At 46.2% G+C, this 22,487-nt stretch overlaps 1 protein-coding gene across 1 annotated transcript in view; it reads left to right on the forward strand.

The window, feature by feature from the left end:
- The window catches only part of LOC138472127 (ATPase family AAA domain-containing protein 3-A), a 672,103-nt gene that overhangs the window by 40,649 nt on the left and 608,967 nt on the right, over window positions 1–22,487 (forward strand). Inside the window, exons 2-3 of the mRNA XM_069610129.1 lie at window positions 12,348–12,424; window positions 15,551–15,652. Of these exons, the coding sequence (XP_069466230.1) occupies window positions 12,348–12,424; window positions 15,551–15,652 (179 nt within the window). The remainder of the gene's footprint in view (window positions 1–12,347; window positions 12,425–15,550; window positions 15,653–22,487) is intronic.

Consider the following 22,487-nt stretch of genomic DNA (forward strand, 5'->3'; position numbering starts at 1 on the left):
CTGAAATCTAGAGACATTCTTCAGGATTTTTGTTCGAGTCCAGAGATGATTCAGTTAAGGTGGTGACCGCATCTGTAAGGAAGGCATGGTATCAAACACGGAAGACACACAAGTGATCACAGTTCAAGGGTGTTTCTTCATTGGGTTGGATGAACGCCTATCTAACCTAAATGTAAGGATGGGAGCAAGCTACGACCATCAAATCACGCAGTCCTAGTCTATTCTCTGTCAAAATAAAAGGGCCTATACTAATAAACCTGTTGCCAATCCTTACTTCTAAATACAAAACGGTGTGGGACAATTGTGTGTGCAAATGAAGTGTTCAAGAAATATGTAAGGACGGTTGAGCAGTTGGCTTCCATTCCCTGTGTTTTCAGCACAGGGCAAGGCGGCACAATCGAGCTTCGCACACTCTGGCTTCTCTGCCAGAAGGATACAGTTCAACGCATAGGTATCAGGGCCGTCTGCCAAAGTCTCTTGCCCAATTACTGTCTCTTACTGCAGAGGACCTGTCGTAACAAACAAATATCAAATTTCCACTTTCATCAGGATCTTCACATGCACACGTTTTTGCTTCCAGTGTTTATCATGGGACTCCCTCCTTCAGGCGTGGACCCCCCTCCCCTTTTTACAACAATGTTTACACTTGGTCTCACTCGTTTAGGCTTGCACCATGTAATCTCACTTTCTACGGTTTCCTCTTAGGTATCAAACTTCAGACTAAACATCAAATGGTTGATTTAATTACATGAGAAAAGTGTTTGTAAAAAGTTTCACATGAATCTACGACAAAAAAAAAACAAATGGTTTAAAGAAAATGATCACTAATCTCAGCCTAACCTCAGACCATGTCTGACGCTGGCTTGAAAACCCTACTTTTTGTAACTTATACCTGTGTGTATTTCTGCCTGTCATTACTATTCAACTGTACACTGTATTCTGTATTGTATTTTGTAACCAGTAAGCTTAAAGTATTCATATCCCTGTGCCCTGATAGCCTTGGGTCTGGTGCGCTTTATATATAAACAAACCAGCATAAACAAAAACGAAGACTTTCGTATGTTGGATAGGTTTTGCTTAAACCATTGCAGGACCACTTTAATTTACTTTGCACAATGTTCTGATCAATCTTCTATTTTCCTTTCTACCGCTTCTTGGATACCTTGCAGAGACCTTCGATTGAGCACATTCACGGTGCCTGACCACTTGAGCGGTATCGTATCTTTCCTTCTCAAGTTCAGACATTCATCAGCTGTTTAGCTTTACTCACGTCTTTCATCACACACGTTTAATGTTCATTCCAGCGGTCATTCTACAATGTTGCCACTTGCAACCTTGATTTCAACACAAACCGGTCTTGCATCAACTCACCGGCTGTGTTGATCTCTCTGGCGCTTCTTTGTTCTTTAAGCTAAAGGACGATCCCACGGCAGCTGCTGCGCCCGGTATCTTCGGCACACAATGCAGGATTCTTCAGTCTGGTTTCCTGGCCTTACGCTTTCTAAACTCTAAGGTTTTTTGAAAGTAACGGTTTCTTGCCGGAAAGGTCAAGGGTATTTCCCTCCTTTTGAAGCCTCCTTGGTTTGCCGTCTTTCTCCCCTTGTTCAGCTGATGACTCGACTGTTCCTTTGTGTGCTTTGCCTTGCTTAGAGTGTGCTCTCGTGCTCCGCTTTTTATCCGTTTGGGGGAAGTTTTAATGGAAGTTTGATGTGAGCGATTGACAATAATTGCCTGACTTCGCCTACCATAGAAGCGGGACATGTCCGGTACACCGCTCAGGTGCAAGTCTTTTTTTTCCTAGAGCGGGCTGTCCATGTGAAAGTGTTTGTGAAGGGAAAGGGGGTGGGGGGAAAGATCCCACGTATCTCCCCTTGTAGGATGGGGTAAAGGTGTTACAGCAAGAGGGATGCCACGTTGCGCCATCCAGTCTCCCTCTCCCCGAAGACCCCCTCACCCAGGTGATCCTCCTGGACTGGTCCACCCGCCAGGGTCTGGATCCAAAGGAGATGGCTGTGCCCTGGCCACCTGAGCAATCCACGGGGACTAGCTGGTGAGGCACCTTCTGGTTTCCCACACATCTCACACCTTGTATAATAATTTTGCCACAGTGAATTGGTCCATTCCAAGCTTTCTGCAAGGGGCCAATCCTTGTTCCTAGAACAAGTGTTTGCCTTCGGATGCCAGCTCTGAGAGGCCTTGTCTTCAGGAAGTTAGGAGGAGTCAGAAGAAGGCACCTCCTCGGAGGAGTCACAAGAAGCCAGCTGCACCTCCTCAGAGGTATTCTTACTTTCTTCTCCTTCCCCAGAAGCTCACTGTCTCCAGAGCTCTGGTCCTCTCTAGACTGGACTACTGCAACAGCCTTTTTCTACATCTACCTACCTCTACTCTCTGTCCTTTACAATTTCTCCAGAACAGGACTGCAAGACTTGTCCTTGGCCTCCAGCCCAGGGATCGTATCTCTCCAGCACTGAAATCTCTTCATTGGCTCTCAGTGGCGGCAAGGATCAAGTTCAGGAACCTCTGCATCGTCCACAAGGCTTTCTGGTGCCGGGGACTGCAATACCTCCAACTCTCTCTAGCGAAATATCTTCCCACTTGAGCCATCCTCTTCTCCTCCAACTCCTTTAGGGTCCGTCGCTTCTCCAAGCAACGAGTTGGGGGCAGATCTTTCTTCGGCTGGTGCCTCCCTATGGAACAGTCTCCCTGCCTCTCTGAAACTTGAGCAGAACAATCTACGGTTCCGGAAGCAGCTCCAGACCTTCCTCTTTGCTTCTGCCTCCTCTCGTCCTCTCCCCTGCTGATCTCCTGTCTGATACTCACACTAGTCACCTGGCCACCCTCTGAATTCGGGCCCAGGTCCCTGCCTGTCCAGCTGCAAACCCGCACTGCCTCTTGGCACGCCCCTGCACTTGTGGTCTGTATCCCTACAGTCCCCTCTCCTGCACTTACTAGACACTCGTCTGCACTCCTGAGTCATGAGCAACCGCACTAGTTGTGTTTACGGTTTCCATTGTCCTGCACTTCTCCATCCACCCTCCCCCCGGCCCTTCTCCCCTACCCGTTCCCTTGCACAATATGAATGTCAATAGGCATAGTACGTTTTTGTCCCCCTCTCCCCTCCCCTTGCCTTGTCGCGCCTGTAAACACTTGTGTATAGGTGTTATAAATCCCATATTGTATATCATATCATATCAAGGAAGTGTGACATAGGCATTTTCAAGATGGCAGGCCCCTTGTTCTGGGTTCAGCCTCTCTCCTCAGCGGCACTATACAGCCCCTTTTTAAGATCAAAAATACCATAGTCATTATGCCCCCTGTGTGCAATCACTATTGTTTGAGCAACACTCCTTTTGCAGCACCATTTCCTGCCCTTCTTCCAGGGCGGTATGCTCCTGGGAAGTTGTTAAGATGTCTCAGCAGAGAAGAAAGGGCCCTCCAATGCTGGGACCAACATTTGTTGTGGTAAAAGTCCCAGAGGGAAAGCAGTGCATAAAAGCTCTGACCTTTGCAGGAGTGACAGGCAACCCAGTTTATAACAAAATATCAGTTGGGTTTTGGCATTATAACTGTACCTCCCATAGGCCACTGTATACAACTAGATGTAATAGATTTTAATCTAGTTTTTACCAAAGTACCCAAGCTAGGCCTTGTGGTTAGTTTTATTTGATGGTTTATTATTTATTTAATGTGCTTATATAGCACATTTATCCAGTTTTCTTTAACAAAAGGATTACAGTACAGTCACAGTAGGGGTTACAGATTAAAGACCAAGAATCAAAAACAGAATTCAAGAGAAGGAAAGATTGTGTATCTGAGAAGCGGGAGAGCAAGGAGCAAGAGCGAATTTCAAAGCAGCGAGAGTTCAACATTTTTGGGGCAAGAAGTTAAAATGAGCCGCGGCGGCTCAAGGCAGACCGGAGAAATTGAGAAGAAGACCAGAGATTCCAATTGAGTTGATAAAGGGAAATCCTAGTACAGACGTAAGAATGAGCAAGAGCATGAATAGATTTGAAGAGAAGACAAATTAAATTTGCATCAATGGTGGACCAAAAGCCATTTAAGGCGGGTAAGGTAAGGTGAAATGTGAATAGAGGGATGAAGACCAGTGTCCTAACCGCAGAGTGCCGGATAGAACGGAGAGGATTAAACACATATTTAGGTAGGCCAACATAAAGTGAGGAGCAATAAGAGATGAGCGAAACAGAGACTGGAGCAACGTTTTGGTTGAAGAGGAAGTGAGCAAATTGTACATTTTTCTTATTTTAAACCGATGCAAGTGGTAAGAGTGAGATACAGACGCAATGTGCTTGAAAGGAGGAGGGGTCAAAGATGACTCCCGGGTTCCATGCTTCAGAGGACAGAGGTGCAGCAGGGGAAAGTAGATGGAAGGTCGGGGGAGAATCTTGGAGGAGGGGAAGAACAAGATTGTAGTTTTACTTTGAGTTGAGGCCCAAAAAACGAGAAGACACCCAGGCAGAGATGGGAGAAAGAGAAGAGGATTGACGAATAGTCAGAAAGGGAGAGAAATGAAAGAAAAATCTGGGTATCGTCCGCATAGATGTGTGCCTGAAACCCAAAACGAGTAATCTGAGCAGGCAGAGAAAGTGTGAAGGGAGAATTTAATAGTATCTAGGACAGACCCTTGCAGGTCACTGTGATAGAGGGAAGAAACAAGAACCTTTCCAAGTGACAGAAAAGGAGCAGTTAGAGCGGTAGGAAGTGTTTCGGTTGAACACTATGCCAGAGAGAACAAGGGAGGAGAGTTTAGAGAGCAGAGTGAGGCGATCAACCGTGTCAACGGCGGCACTGAGATTAAGAAGAATCGGCAGAGAGGAAAGTTTGAGCTGATGTGCATGACAAAAAGAATCGGATACACACGAGTATAGTTTCCGTAAAATAGCCAGATCTAAAACTAGATTGTTGAGAAGGAAGGAAGTTATTTAAGAAAAGAGGAAAGTTAAGTCGACTAAACGCTCTAATAGTTTAGATGCATATGGAAGGAGTGAAATAGGACAGAAGTTGGAGGGATCAGACAAAATAAAGAGGGTTTTTTTTTAAGGCGTGGTAGAACAGTGGCATGCTTAGAAACCGAAGGAAAGGAACTTAAGAGCTACAAGAGATGAAATAAAGTAGTAAGGAAAGAAGCCAGAGCAGGATAGACCGATTTGGACCAGAGAAGCAGGGAGATGGTCAAAGGGAGCAGCAGTACGGTGCATCCAAAGGATTATAGATAAGACATCACCTTTGGAGATGGGTGTGAACAAGGAGAAAGATGAATGCAAGGAGAGGGAAGCACAGGGAGCGGAATCGAGGAAGGCAGGAAGACTTGATAGGATGAAATTACTGAACTTGCAGAGGAACTAATAGTGTCAGTCTTAGCAAGGGAAAGAATTGGCAAAGTCTATAGGAGAGAGAATGAAATAGATCGAGGGGTCGACCAAAGGTAATTTGGGTGCCTGTGGGGAGGGGAGCAGGGGGTTCAAAGGCCTGTTCAGAGTGTGAAAACGCAGCTTTGGAGAATTAGAATGAGAAGAAATACGTTTTTGAAAGTAGCTTGATTTAGCTTGTTTGTGACGAGAGGTGTGTGAAGGAAGGGTGGCAGAGAATAAGCGATAGTTAGCAGGGGGGTTTGTTTTTGAGCCAATGGCATTCAGCTATACGGTAGGGATGTAACGGTATACCGTTAAAGATACCGTGAACCACTTAATTGAACAATAATAACCGTCACATTGTTTATACCGGTATACCGTTAATACCGTTAACTGTGCTTTTCTATCTTATTTGGAAAAGCTGCAGTAAGCAATTGCTGCGCAGTCTTGGTCTTGCACTGTTGGATGTGCCATCTTCCAAGTAGTTTCAGTTGGAGCAGTTTTTAATGCCATTCCATAAACCACACGTGTCTGACCAGACACAAAATCAGTATGTTAGCAATAGGAAGAATAAATACAGTGCCAAGAAGGAAAAAGGGTTTACTTTGGGTTGGCGGCTTTGGGGTTTATATATTTATAATGGATACTCTTTGCTAAACATATGACAATGGGGGATTTCCCTGGATCTATCATTGAATTTACATATAATAAGTCACACTGCAAAATTCACTCATCTCTGTGGTTATTCCATGCTGCCATACCAAAGGGTAAGATGTCTGTGATTACTGAACACCTTTTGGCTCGCAAGTAAACTAAAGGCTGTAATGTAAAGCGAGCCTGCGTGTGTATGCACACAAGCATATACTACCATCAGACCCCATTGATCTGTGGCATGCAGGTTATAAAGATGGCAACATGTTCATCTTCACCAGTAGCCAGTGGGGAGCTAAAAGCCTAAATGACCACTTAAGAAAAGCTATTCAATTTGCTTTGCCAGTCGCAGCAGGCCCCCCCTGTTAGGGAGAATTCTCAATTTATGGCTAATTTCCCTCACCTAGTGAGCCCCCAGCAGCTTTGCTGGACCTGTGGAGTTAATTTTCTTTCACTTGGTAAGAGTGAGCTTTTCCCCCACTCTTACCCATGTTTTGCCATGTGTATTTCATCTGTTTTTGTGATTGTGTACACCACTTCAGTACCCCCTTCTTTTGTGTTACACAGCACCTTCAGTGCAATGACACAGGGTTGTCTTTTAGACTTCCACCGACTCCATTTGTGAGGCTGACTACTGTCCCCCAGAAAAGGGTAAAGTTGCCATTAACTTTACTTAGTCATTTTACCACAGATCCAGTTCATCCGATCGTACATGGAGTACTGGAAAGGGTTACTCTGTATCCCTTTTTATCTGTACCTCCTAGAGCATTGTTTCGCTCTTTTAACATTTAGACTTGGCTGGTGGCAGTGTTATCTACCCTAACTTTTCTACCGCGATTATATTATATAAACGTGGTATTGTTTTAGGCTATTATATTAGCCTTGAAGTTAAACCCACTGGACCAAATACTTTTTCTTTTGGCTCCGGTCAAGTTTAGTCACCATTTATTTTTGTTAGTCTTTCTTGTGTTTTACTTTGCGCGGCAAACCAGGTTTGCTTCCTTTGTTCACTGTCTTTTGGCGGGCTTCTGCCAAGAAGCCCTCCTCTAGGCGCCTGGGTGTCTAGGTGGGCGGAATGTGAGGGAGGGGTGTAGTCACCCCCTGCACAGGGTTTCCTAGGAAACACAAGTCGCACTTTGCCATGATTGGCTGAGGTGGTTGTCCGGGCTGGACAACCCCCCTGCTGCATGATTGACAGCCAGGCTGTGTGAATGGGGGATTTTCGCATAAAAGGCAGGTCTCTTGGGCTAGAAGTCAGAGTCGCCACTGGAACTACAAGGAACCGAAGAGAAGCGGAGAAGACGGCTGCTGCAACTACCCCGTCCTGGTGAAGCCCTGCTGCAGTCCTGAGCTATCTACCCTTCGACGACCAGAGAAGATCCAGTGCAGAGTCTTCTTCCCTTGAGCCTGGTGGGGATAACCAGCTCATCTTCCACAGTCAGAGGATCCTCTTCTTGGTCGAAATCGCTGCACACTGCTGTAGTGGTCCAGATAGCCATCTGAAGAGCCTCTCCTGTTTTTAAGGAGAGCACCTTTTACTCACCGTCGCTGCTGCCGCCCTCATCCCTGTGTGATGCAGACCCCTCCAGACGTCCTCCTTCACACCGAAGCTACAGGAACCATGGGTCTGCAGGAAACTACCAGGAACAACTGCCGTGGCACCAGCTTCTTCATTGAATAAGGTACTGTGTTCTGCTAGAAGAAGTAGGGTGAACCCCTTTTCTTCACCTCCAAGGCTTGCCCTTGTTTTCCCTCCTTCTTATAACTTTTGCTTCCTCTGTTGACAATATCCAAGTACTCCTGGCAACGTTGAATCTCGAACCATCCGACTGTGATCCTCGACAACAGGAACCCGGTTCAACTTGACACTGGCTCCGGGCTATTGACTCTCGAATTTCTGTCTGAGTGTTCTCTGATTCTGTCTGCCTTGACAAAAGTATTGCCTATGATTTCTGCCCCAACTCTCTCTGGTTAACTCAGGTGCTAAGTGTGTTTTTGTCCCGGTAACATTTCTTGCCGCGGATACGCGTTTCTTTAGTAAGACCGAACTGTCATTACTGTCAAAAAGTGATCGCAAGTGTATTCCCGGTAACCTCTTTTGTTTCACAACACCGGTCCGTTAAACATAGGGTACTTACCTGGAGTTAGAGTGTACCAAAGTGAATTGGTTGGTTGTAGTGTATTTTACGTGTGATATTGAATTAATAGAAGTGTTGTGTTTATAACGAATGGTTTAAAAATAAATGTACTTATATTTTTTTTCCTGAAACCTTAAGTCAGTGTTTGCTTGAGTCACAGTAATTGTGGTCCCTTTGTGAAATCTCTGCTACTGCTCATATACTCTTGAGATAAGCCTGGCTGCTCTGCTACTGCTACCACTTTGACATAGTAGTACAGGCTTGTACCAAAGGTAAAACTTGTATTGCCACCTGTGGTCTTAATTGTGTGTAGTGGTCCCTAAGGGCACTGCACAGGATTCTGCCTAACACCCCCCCCCCCTCCTCCTCTCTACACGTGTGTTTGTGTTTGGTGGAAGCAAGAGGTGTCATTTCAGTGGAAATTATGTTGAAAAGCCCACTTCTGGCCCTGGGTACCTGGTTTTGTTTGTGATGATAAATCTGACAATGTATGACCTTTTAGAAAATATTTGTTAAGATTGGTTAACTCCACCTGCTAAACCGCGATCACTATGATATACCGTCATTTGGCAAGAAGGTTATCGTACCGCCATGAAACTAATACTGTGACACCCCTACTGTACGGGCAAGAATCCCTAGAGATTTCAAGAGGGGCGAGAACCAGGGCTGTGGAAAAGCGGAATCAAGCTTCTAAAGATCACATCTAAGAAAAGTGGATGCTTTGGGAAAGGAAGGAGATGAAATCTCATGGAAATCAAGTGATGTGCGGACCAGGAAATGATCAGCAGGAGGAAAAGAGTGAGGGGTTAATGGATTCAATAGAGTCGAGATCACAGGATGTAAAGATTTCTCATTTTACATCAGTTTAGTTTATTATTTATATAGCGCACCGCTTGACCCTGGGGCATCCAGGCGCTTGACATGGTTACACAGTAGTGAAAAAGTGTTGCAGACGGGTGTTACAGGCATGGTAAGAATAGGTAAGCGTTACATGAGTATGTAAACATTACATGAGATGAAAATATTGAAAACATTGGGAAAATAGTTGCTGATAATATACATGTTGTAAAAGCAGTAGCTGATAAAATACACATTGTAGCTCAGTTACTAGTAACATACAGCTTGAAACGTATATGCACGATTTGAGAATGTGCAGGATATACGGTATATACAAATGAGTTGTCATAAGTCGGCGATTTAAGCTTCTTTGGCCAGAAGCCAAGTTTTGGCGCTATGTCTGAAGCGGTGGAAGGATGGTTCGACTCTCAGGTCGGTTGGTAGTGGTTTCCAAAGTTTTGCGGCAAACACTGGGAAGCTTGTGCCGCCTGCTTTTTGGAGCTTAAATCTAGGGATATTTAAGCAGTGGGTTTGGGCTGATCTGGTTAGGCGGGATGGTGTGTGGAACGTGAGGTTGTCTGAGAGGTATCTGGGTGCTAGGTTGGATAAGCATTTGTGTGTGAGAGTTTTATATTCGATTCTCTGAGGTATTGATAGCCAATGACAGTCGCATCTGGTAGCAGAGATGTGCTCGTGTTTGGGAATGTTCATGGCTGCTCTTAGTGCGTTATTTTGTATAATTTGAAGCTTGTTGATATTCTTTTGGCTGGTGCCCAGGTAGAGAGCGTTAAAATAGTCGACTTTGGAAAGTACTAATGCTCTGGATAGGGTGGTGCAGTTGGAGGTTGAGAGGTAGTGTCTGCTGGCATTGATGAGCTTGCATGTGTAAGCGGTGGAGGATGAGATAGCGTTGATTTGTCTTGTCAGTGTGAGGGAAGAGTCAAGGTAGATACCAAAAGTTTTGACGCTGTTGGAGACAGAAATATTGTTGCCGTCAATGGTGAATGTATGATGAAGTTTTTCGAGTTCAAGTCTGGCTTGGGAGCCTAGGAGAAGGAGCTCAGTCTTGTCGTTAAGGCAGAGTCCGTGTTTGGCCATCAATTCTTGGATAATAGAGTAAATGTTGTTAAGTACTGTGTTGTCGGTGGAATAGTCGCCTGTTAGTGGTAGGAGTATTTGCGTGTCATCGGCGTAATTTGTGTAGATGACACCCAAGTGTCTAGTATGTCGAAGAGGGGATTTGTGAATACATTGTATAGTGTGGGGGAAACGCAGGAACCCTGGGGGACGCCGCAAGTAACGGGGGGTGGTGTGGCAGAGGCTTTGGGAGCGAAGACCCTAGTCGATCTATTATTCAGGAAGGATTGAATCCAGGCATTGGCTTTGTCCGAGAAGTTGGCTGCTGAGGCTAGGTGATTGCAGAGAATGTCATGATTTACCATGTCAATGGCGGCCAACAAGTCGAGGAGGAGAAGGAGGGCTCGTTTGCCATTGTCTTTGAGGTTGTCCATTTGTGTCTTGAGGTCGATCAAGGCTGTCTCTGTGCCGGGTTTGGGATGGAAGCCCGATTGTCTAAGCCCTAGCAAGTTGTTTTTCGCTAGATGGTTCTTGATCTGCAAGTAGGCAGCTCTGCCGAGGATCTTTAGGAGGAAGGGCACAGTGGCGATAGGTCTATAATTCGTGGGGACACTAGTGTCTAGAGTGGGTTTCTTAAGTAGCGGTAAGACCCAGTATGAGGGGCAAGTTAATAGCTTAAAATTGTAGGCAGATGTAAACAGTAAGGGACATTGAAGTACGTCAGTCTGAGTAAAATGAATATTAGTCACAGATATGATTAATAGGGAGTCGTATGGGAAAAACTGAAGCTAATGGGGTGTCCATATCCTCATAAAAGGATGCGATGTGGCCAGAGGTGTGATAAATAGTAAGAATAGAGAAACTGAGAAGGAAAAAGATATGAAATGGAATTCAAAGGACGAGACGGTAGGAAGGGGAGAAAGAAAAGGAACAGAAATCCAACGGGGGGTGAAATAAGAGATCAGTGCCGCATCGAGGGTAGCGAGGTCGAGGAGAATTAGAAAATGAAGAACAGCAGGAAGTATAGAATTGAATAATGGGTGCCGGCAGTTAGATTGGCATGGCTGTTGGAATTAATGTAATTCCAGCATGTTATTTTCAGGATTGCACATGTTAATCTGTTGCTGCCCTGTTGACAACTCAGATTGCAGCTGCTGCTGTCTCAGTAGCCCACGCCCATCGAAATACTGCACGTCTGGACTATACTTTTTTAGCATGGAACATTTTGAAGGGAGGCCTAATTAGACAAGCTCACTTTCTGGGAGAGCAAACCACCATTTCGCACAGCACAAATCGAAAACGTTCAGATTATATTCCATTACATTTTATTTATATGCATGTTATTTATTTTAAAACCAGGATTCAAAATTGCCCTTAGTGATTAATGAATCCTGATGTGAGAAATTGTGCTGTGTATGTCTAGAACTGTGGTGGATAACTGCAAATGGCTAGTAGGTTGCCACTTGAAATATTTATTAGACCATAACTACTTACATTTAAGTATGCTTGAGTTTAAATGTAATTGTCTATGGATTTTCATAACATTTCTCTTTTTAACCCATCCATGGAAAAAAATATGCCACCCCTGTATAAGTCGGCGCACCACTTGGGACACCCCAGTCAAGAGTTTAGACACGCCACTGGCTTGGTGGGGGTGAAAAATGTGAAGTAGCATGCCATTTTTTGTTTCTTTCTTCCACAGTGAATTACCACTCGCCAATGGCTACTGGTGGTGAATGCATGTTTTGTGCCCCTTGCTGTTGGAATTTTCAAAGGTCTTCGATCTGTTGGTTGTAAGGTGCCATGTTTTCTATAAAGCCTATTGACTAAAAGTTTGGAGGTTCGGTCAAAAAGAGCAACATTCCTCTTGAGTAATGCTTATTGTGTCTTTTTCATGGCATGCAGGAAGAGTCCGTCAAATAGGATCCAGACCCAAGCATAGTAACAGAGGAGCCATTTAAAAACGCTTGAAAGTGGTGATCACAATTTGGTTCCCACCAGTCCTAGAGCTATAATTGTGGAAGGATGGACATGAAAACTTGGCACAAATTAAATTGAAAGTCTTGTTTTCAGGATGGAAGTAGGAGCTTGGGGGGGTTTAGTGCAGATCCTTTTGTGTGCTTAGTTTGGACATTGCTTCAGGGTTGTGTATTAAGGTTTAAAAGCCTATCTGAGCTGGGTGAACTGCATGCACGGAAAAAGTGTGCTAACTTACAATTTAAGCAAAGCACTTGCGTGCTCATTAAAACTTCTTTGTGCTTTTTTTGTTTTCTAGGCCATGCCAAGGAAGCCCTCAACCTTGCACAGTTGCAAGAGCAGACCTTGCAACTGGAGCATCAGACAAAAGTTAAGGTATGTTGTAGATGCTTACTGTGTAAAGTGAGCGAGCTCTCAAGGAAACTTGACTCTTGGGGAGCTTATTTTGGGATGGTCCAAGCTGGATTGGAGTATAAAGTGGTGGTTAGCATGGAGAAGCCTGATGCAATGTATTTTTGTTTTTTCTTGAGCTGATGGTGGGGGGGGGAACCTGTGGCACAGATTTTATGCGATTGATGTGGAGAGGTTTGTGCGAAGTTTAAAGTGGATGAATCTTGTTTGCTGCAGATCTGTACGGTGGCTCTTGAGTTCTTTTTTTTATATAGCAATGTGGTGATTCACAAGTGTATTTGAAGTGTGAAATTGAAGAGCTCTTTATGCTTATGTTTGTAAAATTTGTTGTATTGTGATTGGATCCTGTAAAATGGGATTTTGTGAAGCTTATCACATAGAAACCACAATACCTTGTCTTCGAGATCCCATTGTGCTGTTTCCACGTTTTAAAGGCCGAACACAAAAAAGACGGATTTTATTTTCCGGACGGTTTTGTTTGGCTTTTGTGAAATAGCTGAAATATGAAAATCCAACCCCCCTTACATGACCACCCTCCCCCACCGGATTTCTAGCAAATCTGGGGGTTTTCCCCAAAACCCCTTTCATCACCAAACACCCAGCTTCCCTGCCCAACACATTCCCCTCCTCTCCCACACAGTCACACAGGCACACATTTACCCCCCCCACCCCCCAATCCCCTCCTCCATTACAAAAATTCACCCTCCTCTCCTGCAAAGACACGCACGCACTAACAACACATTCGTAACACTGAAAAGACACTTGCCTGGCTCCTGCACCTTTCCTCCTCTGCCTGTCAGCCTCTGGACACACTTGTGTGTAGCAGGGGCATGACAGTTTGATTTGGAAAGACCGCTCGGAGTGGTCGCTGAGCGGTCTTTCTTAATGGTATTTTTCCTGCTTTCTTTAGAGCGAGGACATTCTCTCCACACCGGTATTGTGAAGTACACCATGGAATGGTCTATAAGGCAATTTATTTTGCCCACTAGCCATTGGCAAGTGAGAAGGTGTGTGCTGTTTGCATTTGATGAACAGACCTTCATGTCCGGTTGGCGACTGACTTTTATACCTGGTTAATAGCTTAGAACTTGAAATGTGCACATCCTTTTGTTTGTGAATCTTGATGCAATTGGTTGAGATAATCGGATGCACTGCACACACAAGATATGTAGCACTGTGCGTGGGGGGGGATGTATGACTAGTTTTAGTTAATTTCAGAACAAAACAGTAAATCTCTCTGCTGACTTTGTAAACTTGACCATTAAGCCCTGCTCAGCATCCTCACCACGCACAAAGGCTTTGACTGAACAGTCGGGCATTGGTTCACCGTCTATCTCCTGCCGAGACAAACCTATACCTATAGGCCTCAAAAGATCCCAGCGTTGTCATGTGACATGCAGAGCGCCACAAGGTTTCATCCTGTCCACTTTTATCTTTAAACTCTACATGGAACTTCTGGGGAACTCCTTGCCAACGACGTCAAGATATGCCAATATGCTGATGACCTGCACATTTCTGTAAATGTCAATTGTATCAGATAGTGCTCGAGTTGATGCATTTTGCTGCCTCTCATCCAAGCCTGGACCTCAAGTTCCACCAGACATAGTCCAAATTCATTCTCTTGGGAATCCCCACCAAGAATGCTGAAGTCCTGGATTGGCTGATTGATATGAAACAACAGCTCAGCGTTGCAACATCTTGGCTTTACTATAGACTGTGACCTCTGCTTCAAAACACTTTTCACCAAGAAGACCTAAGCAGCATAGTACCAGGGTGCACTCCTCAAAGTCGAGCCTTTAATTTGTACCCCAAGATTCAGATCCGTTGTCAAGCCCTGATATTCACCCACTTGGACTGTATTAGTGCCCTGCCTGCAGGAGGCCTCATGCCACCTTGACCCATCTGCCAGCCATCCAGAAAGTCTCATCACAGGACCAAGAAAATGTGACCACTTCACCCCCATCCTTAAGGAGCTGCACTGGCTATCCGTTCGATCTCGCATTGTGTTCAAGACAGCCTGCGCCGCCTACAAAGCAGTCGCAACCAAAACTCATCTCTACTCTGGACAAGACGTTCACCTCTTGAGATGAGGCCAGCAAACTACCAGGAGCCACAAAATGCCTAGATTGGAATCAAAGAAATACAGGGGAGAAAAATAAACTGGCCTTTTCCTACTACGCCCCTTGTCTATGGAACAAGTTAACCAACACAGATGATGCTTGCCCCCTCCAGCCGGCACTTCGGGAAGAACATGAGGGCCCCATTCTTCAAAGAACATCTCAGCATTCACTGATTGCTTTACTCGAGCAACACCCCTGACCCCACCCGCTGCTCCTACCCATACCATCCTAGCTACCCCTGAAACCTACTTATCGCACCTTGGGTGCCTTTCCTTTGAGCAGCACTCTGTTGCTTCTCAGCTAGCTCTCTCCTACATAAGTCCTATACATACATAAACTCAATGACTGAGAATTTTGAAGATCGACAAAGTTCTGGTCTGTCAAGCTTTTGTGGTGCTCAGCACTGGATCGTCTGTTCTGCAATATTTTATGTAGCTTGAAATAGAGATTCTATAGAGAAGTGATACAAACACGGTTTTATCAAGCTTGACTGGGGTTATTCCAAATAAGTTACGAGTCTCGGCCTGAGTTGGCTTCATTTGTGGAACTCTATACGTAAGGGTCTGTATCGTGACTAGGTTTTATCTCTACGTTTTATTTATTGGTGATTTATAACCTGCTCCTTGCAACCAGGGCTCTCGGACCTCTCTGTGTCACATGACCTTAAAACTGTGTGTGCACAGGTCTGTTACAGTAGCAACCTGGAATCAAATGGGCCATATACATCGGTGTTGACTGTGAAGCTTGATATGGGGAACAGAACAAGGATTTGAATGAAATGGGGCTTGCTCTGAAAATGATGGTGCAAGATAGCATCTCAGCTTTTAGCATTTTATGCGCAAATTTGCTTGGTGGGGTACAGTTTGTGTGGCAGAGTGAGAAACTATAAACTAGTCATACGTACAGTCCTTTATTGTGCAGTGAAGATCAGTTTTGTGTGCAACACCACTTTCTTTCTATTTCTGCACAGGAGTATGAGGCCGCCGTAGAACAGCTGAAGAATGAACAGATCCGCGTGCAGGCAGAAGAAAGACGGAAGACCCTGGGCGAAGAAACCAGACAACATCAAGCAGTATGCATATCTATTTCCTAAGGTTTTGGGGTCAGGCTGCTTTGGCTGGAAAAGGCTGGCCAGTTCCTCTTGAGTGGGCATAGGAGGCGGATGGGCTTACGCGTTGACAAATTCTCCCAATCATCCCTGATTGGGAGAAGGCATTGCATACAAACTAGTGACTAGTGCATACTTCTCGTTATACAAGCTATGATCTTTAGACCATATGGATGTAAATTTGTGTTACGTTAATCTGCTTTTATATTGCACCAAATCATTTGTTTTGTATGTAACCAGAAATTAAAAACATAACCTGAAAGATACATTTTACAGAAGCACAGTTGGGTGACCTTAGCAAGCTTAAAGAAATCTACCGCAGGGTTCATCATCAAAAGAAAAACTTCCATGACCATACTTAGAGTACCAATCCGTAAAAAGTCAGTTGCCCCACCCTATCCTCCTCCATTTCCCAGGGCAGCTTCTTGCATTATATATTTTCTCGAGAGCCATACAGCAGTTCATTTCCACAACCCACTTTGCCAATCTCGGTCAATCTGCCGACCCCCACTGCGCCGCAACAGTTTGCTTCACCAGTATGGCCACCGTAGACAGTTTCTCAAACCTAGTAAAACCCCCCCACCCCCCACCAATACTCATAAAAGCAGTAATCGTAGGCCCGTGGGTATTTCCAATCCGGAGACAGATTGGATCTCGTCAAGACATTTCTGCGAGAAGCAGTGAACCTGTGGGCACTTCCAGAGAATGTCAATAAAGGTCCCTTCTGCCCGCCCACAACCAAGACCGTCCGCATGATCTGCCTGCCCCCACTTGTGTAAGGCATTACGAGAATAATATACCCTGTGCAAAACTTTGAGTTGTACCAGCCTTATACGAGCCGAGATACCAATCTCCCTAGGAAAGAGTAGAGCCTCCACCCAATCATCAGGTTGCAACAGGCTAAGGTCCCTCTCCCGCCATGTTTTAAGATTGACCAAGTCTTTTGTAGCAGAGGCGGCAAGGATCTGGTAGAGGGTGGCAATAACCTTTCTATTTATGCGCTTCGGGAGAAGGTTCTCTATACGTCGCACCTCACATCTTTCCTAAACCCCTATTCTGCCTATCTTAACCACTTCCGTGACATGGGCATTATTCCACAGTGGCTGCATCAGGGTGACTTTGTTCCCCCCAACCCACATAACGATGGGAGTCTGTCCATATCTGCCTAGTGTGTTGCATCATGGGTGGAAGCAGTGTTTTCTTCTGGCCGCTGTAGAGAACCTGGGGAGGAGGTAACCCTGTTCAGTCCCGACATACGGCAGTGACACAGCCACGTGGAGCCAATTGTTTACAACTGCCAATTGGGCAGCCCAGTAGTAACTGCGCAAGTTAGGGAGCCCAATAGCCCCTTCCCAGACCGAGCACTGCAGCGTGGCCAAGGTGATAAAGGGCTGCCCACCCTGCTATTCTTCTATAGAGTCCGAAGACCTGCATCCACTTTGTTAAATTCTACCCTGGGAGTCTGTAGCTGGGCGCTTTGCAGGATATCCATATACCTTGGCAAGGCTAGCATGTTGAACAGAGCCGCTTTCCAGAGTAGTAACGGGAGGGACTTCCAATGAGTGTCATCCCACAAAAACCTATTAGTGATGGGGTGCAGATTGCAACATATATAATCGGCGAGGTCAGGACCCACCCACACCCCTGTGACTGAGATCCAGTAAGGACCGTTCTGGGGAAGATCGTCCCCCAAAGGGGGAAGAAAATTGATTTATCCCAGTTCACCTTCATCCCGCTAGCCCCTTGAAACTCATGCAGAGCCTGTAACACTGGCACAGGTCTCCTGTGGTTTAGTGAGGTACACCAAGAGATTGTCTGCATATAGCGAGACTTTGTCCTCACCCCCATGCTTCCAACAGAAACCTGACCAGGTCTTGTCAGATGTCCAGTGGCTCGCGTAAATAGGAAGGGGGGTGGGGGGGCAGCCCTGCCTTGTTCCCCTACAGTGGAAACGCCCAGGAGGTCACCCCATCAACCCACACCTTCGCAGTTGGAGATGCATACAGTATTCGTATCAATCCCATGAAACTTTCCCCAAACCCCATGTGAGAAAGGATTTCCCACAGGAACCTCCACTCCGAGTCGAAATCCTTTTTCAGGTCCACCAAGAGAAGCGCCAACGGATCCTTCAACATATGTGCCTGAGATATGGCCATGAACAGCCTGGGAAAGTTCATCTTCGTAGTTATGTAGGGCAGAAACCTGCATTGGTCCGGGTGGACCAAAGAAACAATAAATTTTAGTAAGGCAGTCAGCAAGCCCCCTTGCCAGGATCTTAACTTCCCCGTTCACGAGAGCCCCTTCCAAATCGATCACCTCTCACATACCTGTATCCACTTCCTTTTCAGCCAGGCCAACATCTTACCAGCCCAGTCTCCCGATTTGATATATCTATGTTTATTTTATTTTATTTTTGTTTATTTTATTTTTTTAGCCACTGCGCCTGTTTGCCATTGTCAGAGCAATATTTCAAAGTCATTCCTGTGCTTTGCGAAACTCATCCCGTCTATATAGGGTACCCTGCTCCAGATACGCCTTTTCAACCGCCCTTTCCTGAACCGCCTGTCTATGGACCGTTCTGTGAGCAGCCACTAAAGAGATCTCGCCCACAGGATCGCCTCGTAACCTTCCCATAGCACCTCCGGATTATGCGCTGATTCTGTATTTGTCAAAATATGAATTGGTCTTGCATGGCACCCCCTCCAGAAATTCAGGCAACCCTAGATGATAGCCATTTGTACGCCATGGGGGCCGTTCCATCTTTGTACTTGTATCAAGTACCATGACCAAAGGAGAAGGATCTGAGATGCCCTTAGCCAGGAAGGTAGCTGACCGAAGCCTATGTACATCCCTCGACTGGACAAAGAAGTAATCTAACCTGGATAGCGAGCCATGCACCCCTGACAAGGAGAAGCCATCCTCAAGTGGGTGGACCTCCCTCCAGGCATCCACCAACCCCATCGTTAGAGCGATTGTGCTCAATTCCATGGGTGCGCCACCCGTTTTAGCCCTGGTGTGCCTACAATCTGGTGCAGGATCCATGACCTCTTCGAATCCCCCCCCTCCACCTCCAGGGCCTATCTATCCACCTGAATGCACAACAGTGTTGTCTGGATTTCATTCAGCAGGTCCAATGCCAGGGGTGGGGAGGCCACTCCACTCCCCAAACCTTTCCCCAAAGTTCCCCTGTCACCAGCACAAATCGCCCTTGCAGATCTTGCAACACTTCTCGATGCCGGAAGCGGACCCTCTTGTGCACGAATATCAAAACACTCCTTGCCCCTTTAGGGAAGCCAGCGTGCAATGCCATACGATAAGAAGCTGCACTGCGTCTCCGCCAAGTGAGTTTCGGTCAGGAGGACCTTATCTGGGGGAGTGCCGGTTAAGGGATTGCAACACCAGTATTCTTTTAATGCTGGACTGCAGCCCATTCACATTTCACGTTAAAGAAGGAAACTGTCTGAGGTTTATCCCTCCCTGCCATACTTTGGAAGCCAAACCAGTATTTTAACCAAGGGAACCCCCGCACATCGTGGTCTGCACTAACAATGAAACAACCCCCACAGAATCCCATTCCCTTCCTGTGCTCCTGTCCTCAAACCAACTCACCCAATCCCAATAAACCCAACCAACTATCTGTAATATGAACTGAACCGAACCAAACCCCCTCCACTCTCCAACCAGAAGGACCTTGCGTCTGAACCCCAGAGAACCCAAAAACACAACAGCCCTAAAACCTATTAGGAGTAACCTGCGAAAGCCACCTTAGCTCCCTCAAACCCTATCTTGGGGCCGCCATATACAGGATCTCAGCATGCAACTTGGCATTGAATGACCTCCTTCACCCCTTGCAAAGCGTGCAGCATCCCCCCCTCACCCAAATTCAGCCAGCGTGCTGATGATCTTGTATGCCTCCTACTGGTGTGGCTGGGACAGACCCCTGTGTGACGAACCAGACTGGGGACAATTCTTGGTTGCGACCCCGATTGGACCGGCCTTTTCATGTTCCGGAGACCGTTTCAATGAGGACACACATCTCCATCCAGTCCCAAGCCCCCTTAGGATTGTGAAGCAAATGAACCGTGCCCTTGTGATAGACCTTGAGGAGAGCCGGGAAGAACAGGGTGTACTTGATACTGAGCAACATCAACTTCCTTTTGACAGAGTCAAAGGATTGTCTGGCCCGCTCAACCTCTACAATAGTCCGGGGGGAAAAACCATGCAATTCACATTATGTGATCGGGCCCGTCGCCTTTGCCATATGCAGGAGAGTATTGCACTCTCTGTAGTTGAGACGCGCAACCACGGTGCGTGGAGGTGCTTCAGGTACTGGGCAGCCCCTTGGGACTCGATGAGCCCTTTTTATTGAGAAAAAGTTAGATGGTTTCTTGAGGGCCATTAAATCCCTCATTGTTCCAGAAATGGCTCCATACAGGGCCCTTCCTCCTTCTCCAGCAATCCAAGTATGCGCAAGTTATGTCTGGGATCTGTCCTCACTGTCCTCGGCTTGGTTCTCCAGGACAGTAAGCTTCTGCGACATAGAGGCCAACTGTTTCTCCATCTTTGTGAGCGTGTCTTCATTTTTGGATATCTTTTGCTCCACCTCGTCTACCCGTGAGGACTTCCAAGGCCAACCCATTGATCTTCGCTTCCACCGAAGACCTGGAGTCTTCTTCGCTTCCCCAGAGGCACCCATACCGGTTGTCGCTGTCTCTTGCATCACAACTTGCTGTGGAGGGGGACCCGCTGTGTGCCGATCCATCTTATTCTGTATGATCCCCTTCCACGGTTTGTCCTTTATCATTTCCAGAGGAATGATTTGCGACTGAATGGCCCTCGGCGGTTACCGGGACAATTCTCCCACCCCCCCCCCCCTGTTCTGCAATTGGCGGTTTGAAGGATCCAGGTGCCTGTCTCCAATTCCACCTCGCCAGCAGGGCTCCCACTGGAAGCCAACCCCCAGCCCCCCTAGCTCTGGATCACCAATTACTGCTGTGCGAGCTATCGTGGCCCACAGAGACTCCCGATATGAACACACAAGTAACACAATACCTCCTTAATGTAGAGACTTCTACTGTCAGTTCAAATCTGTTGTCGTTGTGTTAATGGGGGAGGATCAAGTAGAGCAGGTCGAACCATCTGTGAAGGTGGCGCAGACTCTCAGCGCTGTGACGTGTTTATTCAAGGCACGCTCCCTACCCCCAGATGTACAGTCTGCGCAAGCGGGAGGGGGAGCTATGCACCCATCTGGTGCACCCCAAGGCTGCCAACAGTGGCAACACCTGGCTCTCTGCAGGGATCAATTGGCCGGCGCAGTCCCTGCCCACACCGCCCTGGACCGCCTCAGTCCAGGCTCTGCCACCTGCAAGACTGACCTCCTCACTCTGGGTTGCTATACCTCCGCTCACCTCGCTTCTCACCAGGGACACCCAACCCTGTCAGCTGTCAGGCTGAGTTCAGAACTGAATGTCAGTGGAAGCTGCTGAACCCCAACTGTCGTCCTAGAGTGTAGCACACTGAACCAAATATATACAGCTGGGCATGGTACACCCCTGGGCGAAAGGGGAAGTGGAGAAAATAAGAAAACGCCAGTTTCAGTCCATTGCTTTCACAAACTTGCGGATAGGACGAAAAGAAATGACATTCCCATGTAAATAATACTCTTAAATTACCTGCATCACTCCTCTACAGCCACAACACCATATCAATTAACCATACCTGGCACTCCTCTACTGATTGCCCAGAGGAGGTAATTACCTGTTAGACTCTTGGTCTAATAGTGTCAACCTTCACCTCCTGGTACACACAATTCTTTTCTCAATGAGTCTTTGATAAAAAGGAATTGTTCTGTTAAACCTTAATATCTTTCTGATCAGTTTCAACCTCTTGGCTAAGTCTTTAGAAATTGTTTTCACTATCTTGCACCAAATAAATAACTCCTTTACAGTTTTCTCTTAAATTTCTGCACTTTTAAGGAAGCTCCAGTGCCAAAAAGTATGCTTCAAACTTTACTTAAAAAAGGAAACCTATCTTTGAACTCTGCACACGCGCGTCAATGTCTCCATGTTAGTATTCAGTCTCCACGCATGCGCGCCAAAGTCTAGTGTTGTAGTGTCTCCGCGCACGCGCCATTCAGTCTCCAGGTTAGTGTTGAAGAAGCAATTGCGCCTATGTCTCTGAGTAAGCGTTGAAGAAACCGTGCATGGTAGCCGTAGCTTTCAGTTCCGTAACATGCCGCGATCACAACCAGATAAAGTCACTCCCTGTGCAGGCTAGTTGTGTTAGACGCTCACCTGCTTCCGCTCAGAAAACCTCATCATTAACTTTTGCTTATTTAATGAAATAAATCGCATTTGCTGCGCACTGTATAATGTACAAGTGAAAACTGAGCTGCACCTGATATTGGCGTAGACTCAAAAACAGGCAAAGAAAAACTCGCTGCTGGTGCGGACAACAAAGGCTACTGCTGAGGAAGCCGGCTTGCGTGCTCATGCATCTTAGTAATGATACGTCGCACAGAGCCAGAAGTCTTTACCCAGTTCAACGCTCATTGAGCAAGACGCTCAATAAGTGGATTTGAATACTTATTACTTTAAAAATAACTACATCACATATAAACTCTTCCTCCACACAACGAGAAGATTAATAATATAACTTTTGACTTCTCAATACGTTTCCTCTTTTGATATAACACGCACTTGGCTTGTTTTCCTTTGGGGAACTCCTGCAGTCTTCTATCACCTGAAATACTCCTGTGCCTCCTGACGTTTGTCTCTGCTTGTAGGTTGATCTTGAAACG

This window comes from Ambystoma mexicanum, chromosome 8, assembly GCF_040938575.1.
Source record: "Ambystoma mexicanum isolate Mex_15411 chromosome 8, UKY_AmexF1_1, whole genome shotgun sequence".
NCBI classification, from domain to species: Eukaryota; Metazoa; Chordata; class Amphibia; order Caudata; family Ambystomatidae; genus Ambystoma; species Ambystoma mexicanum.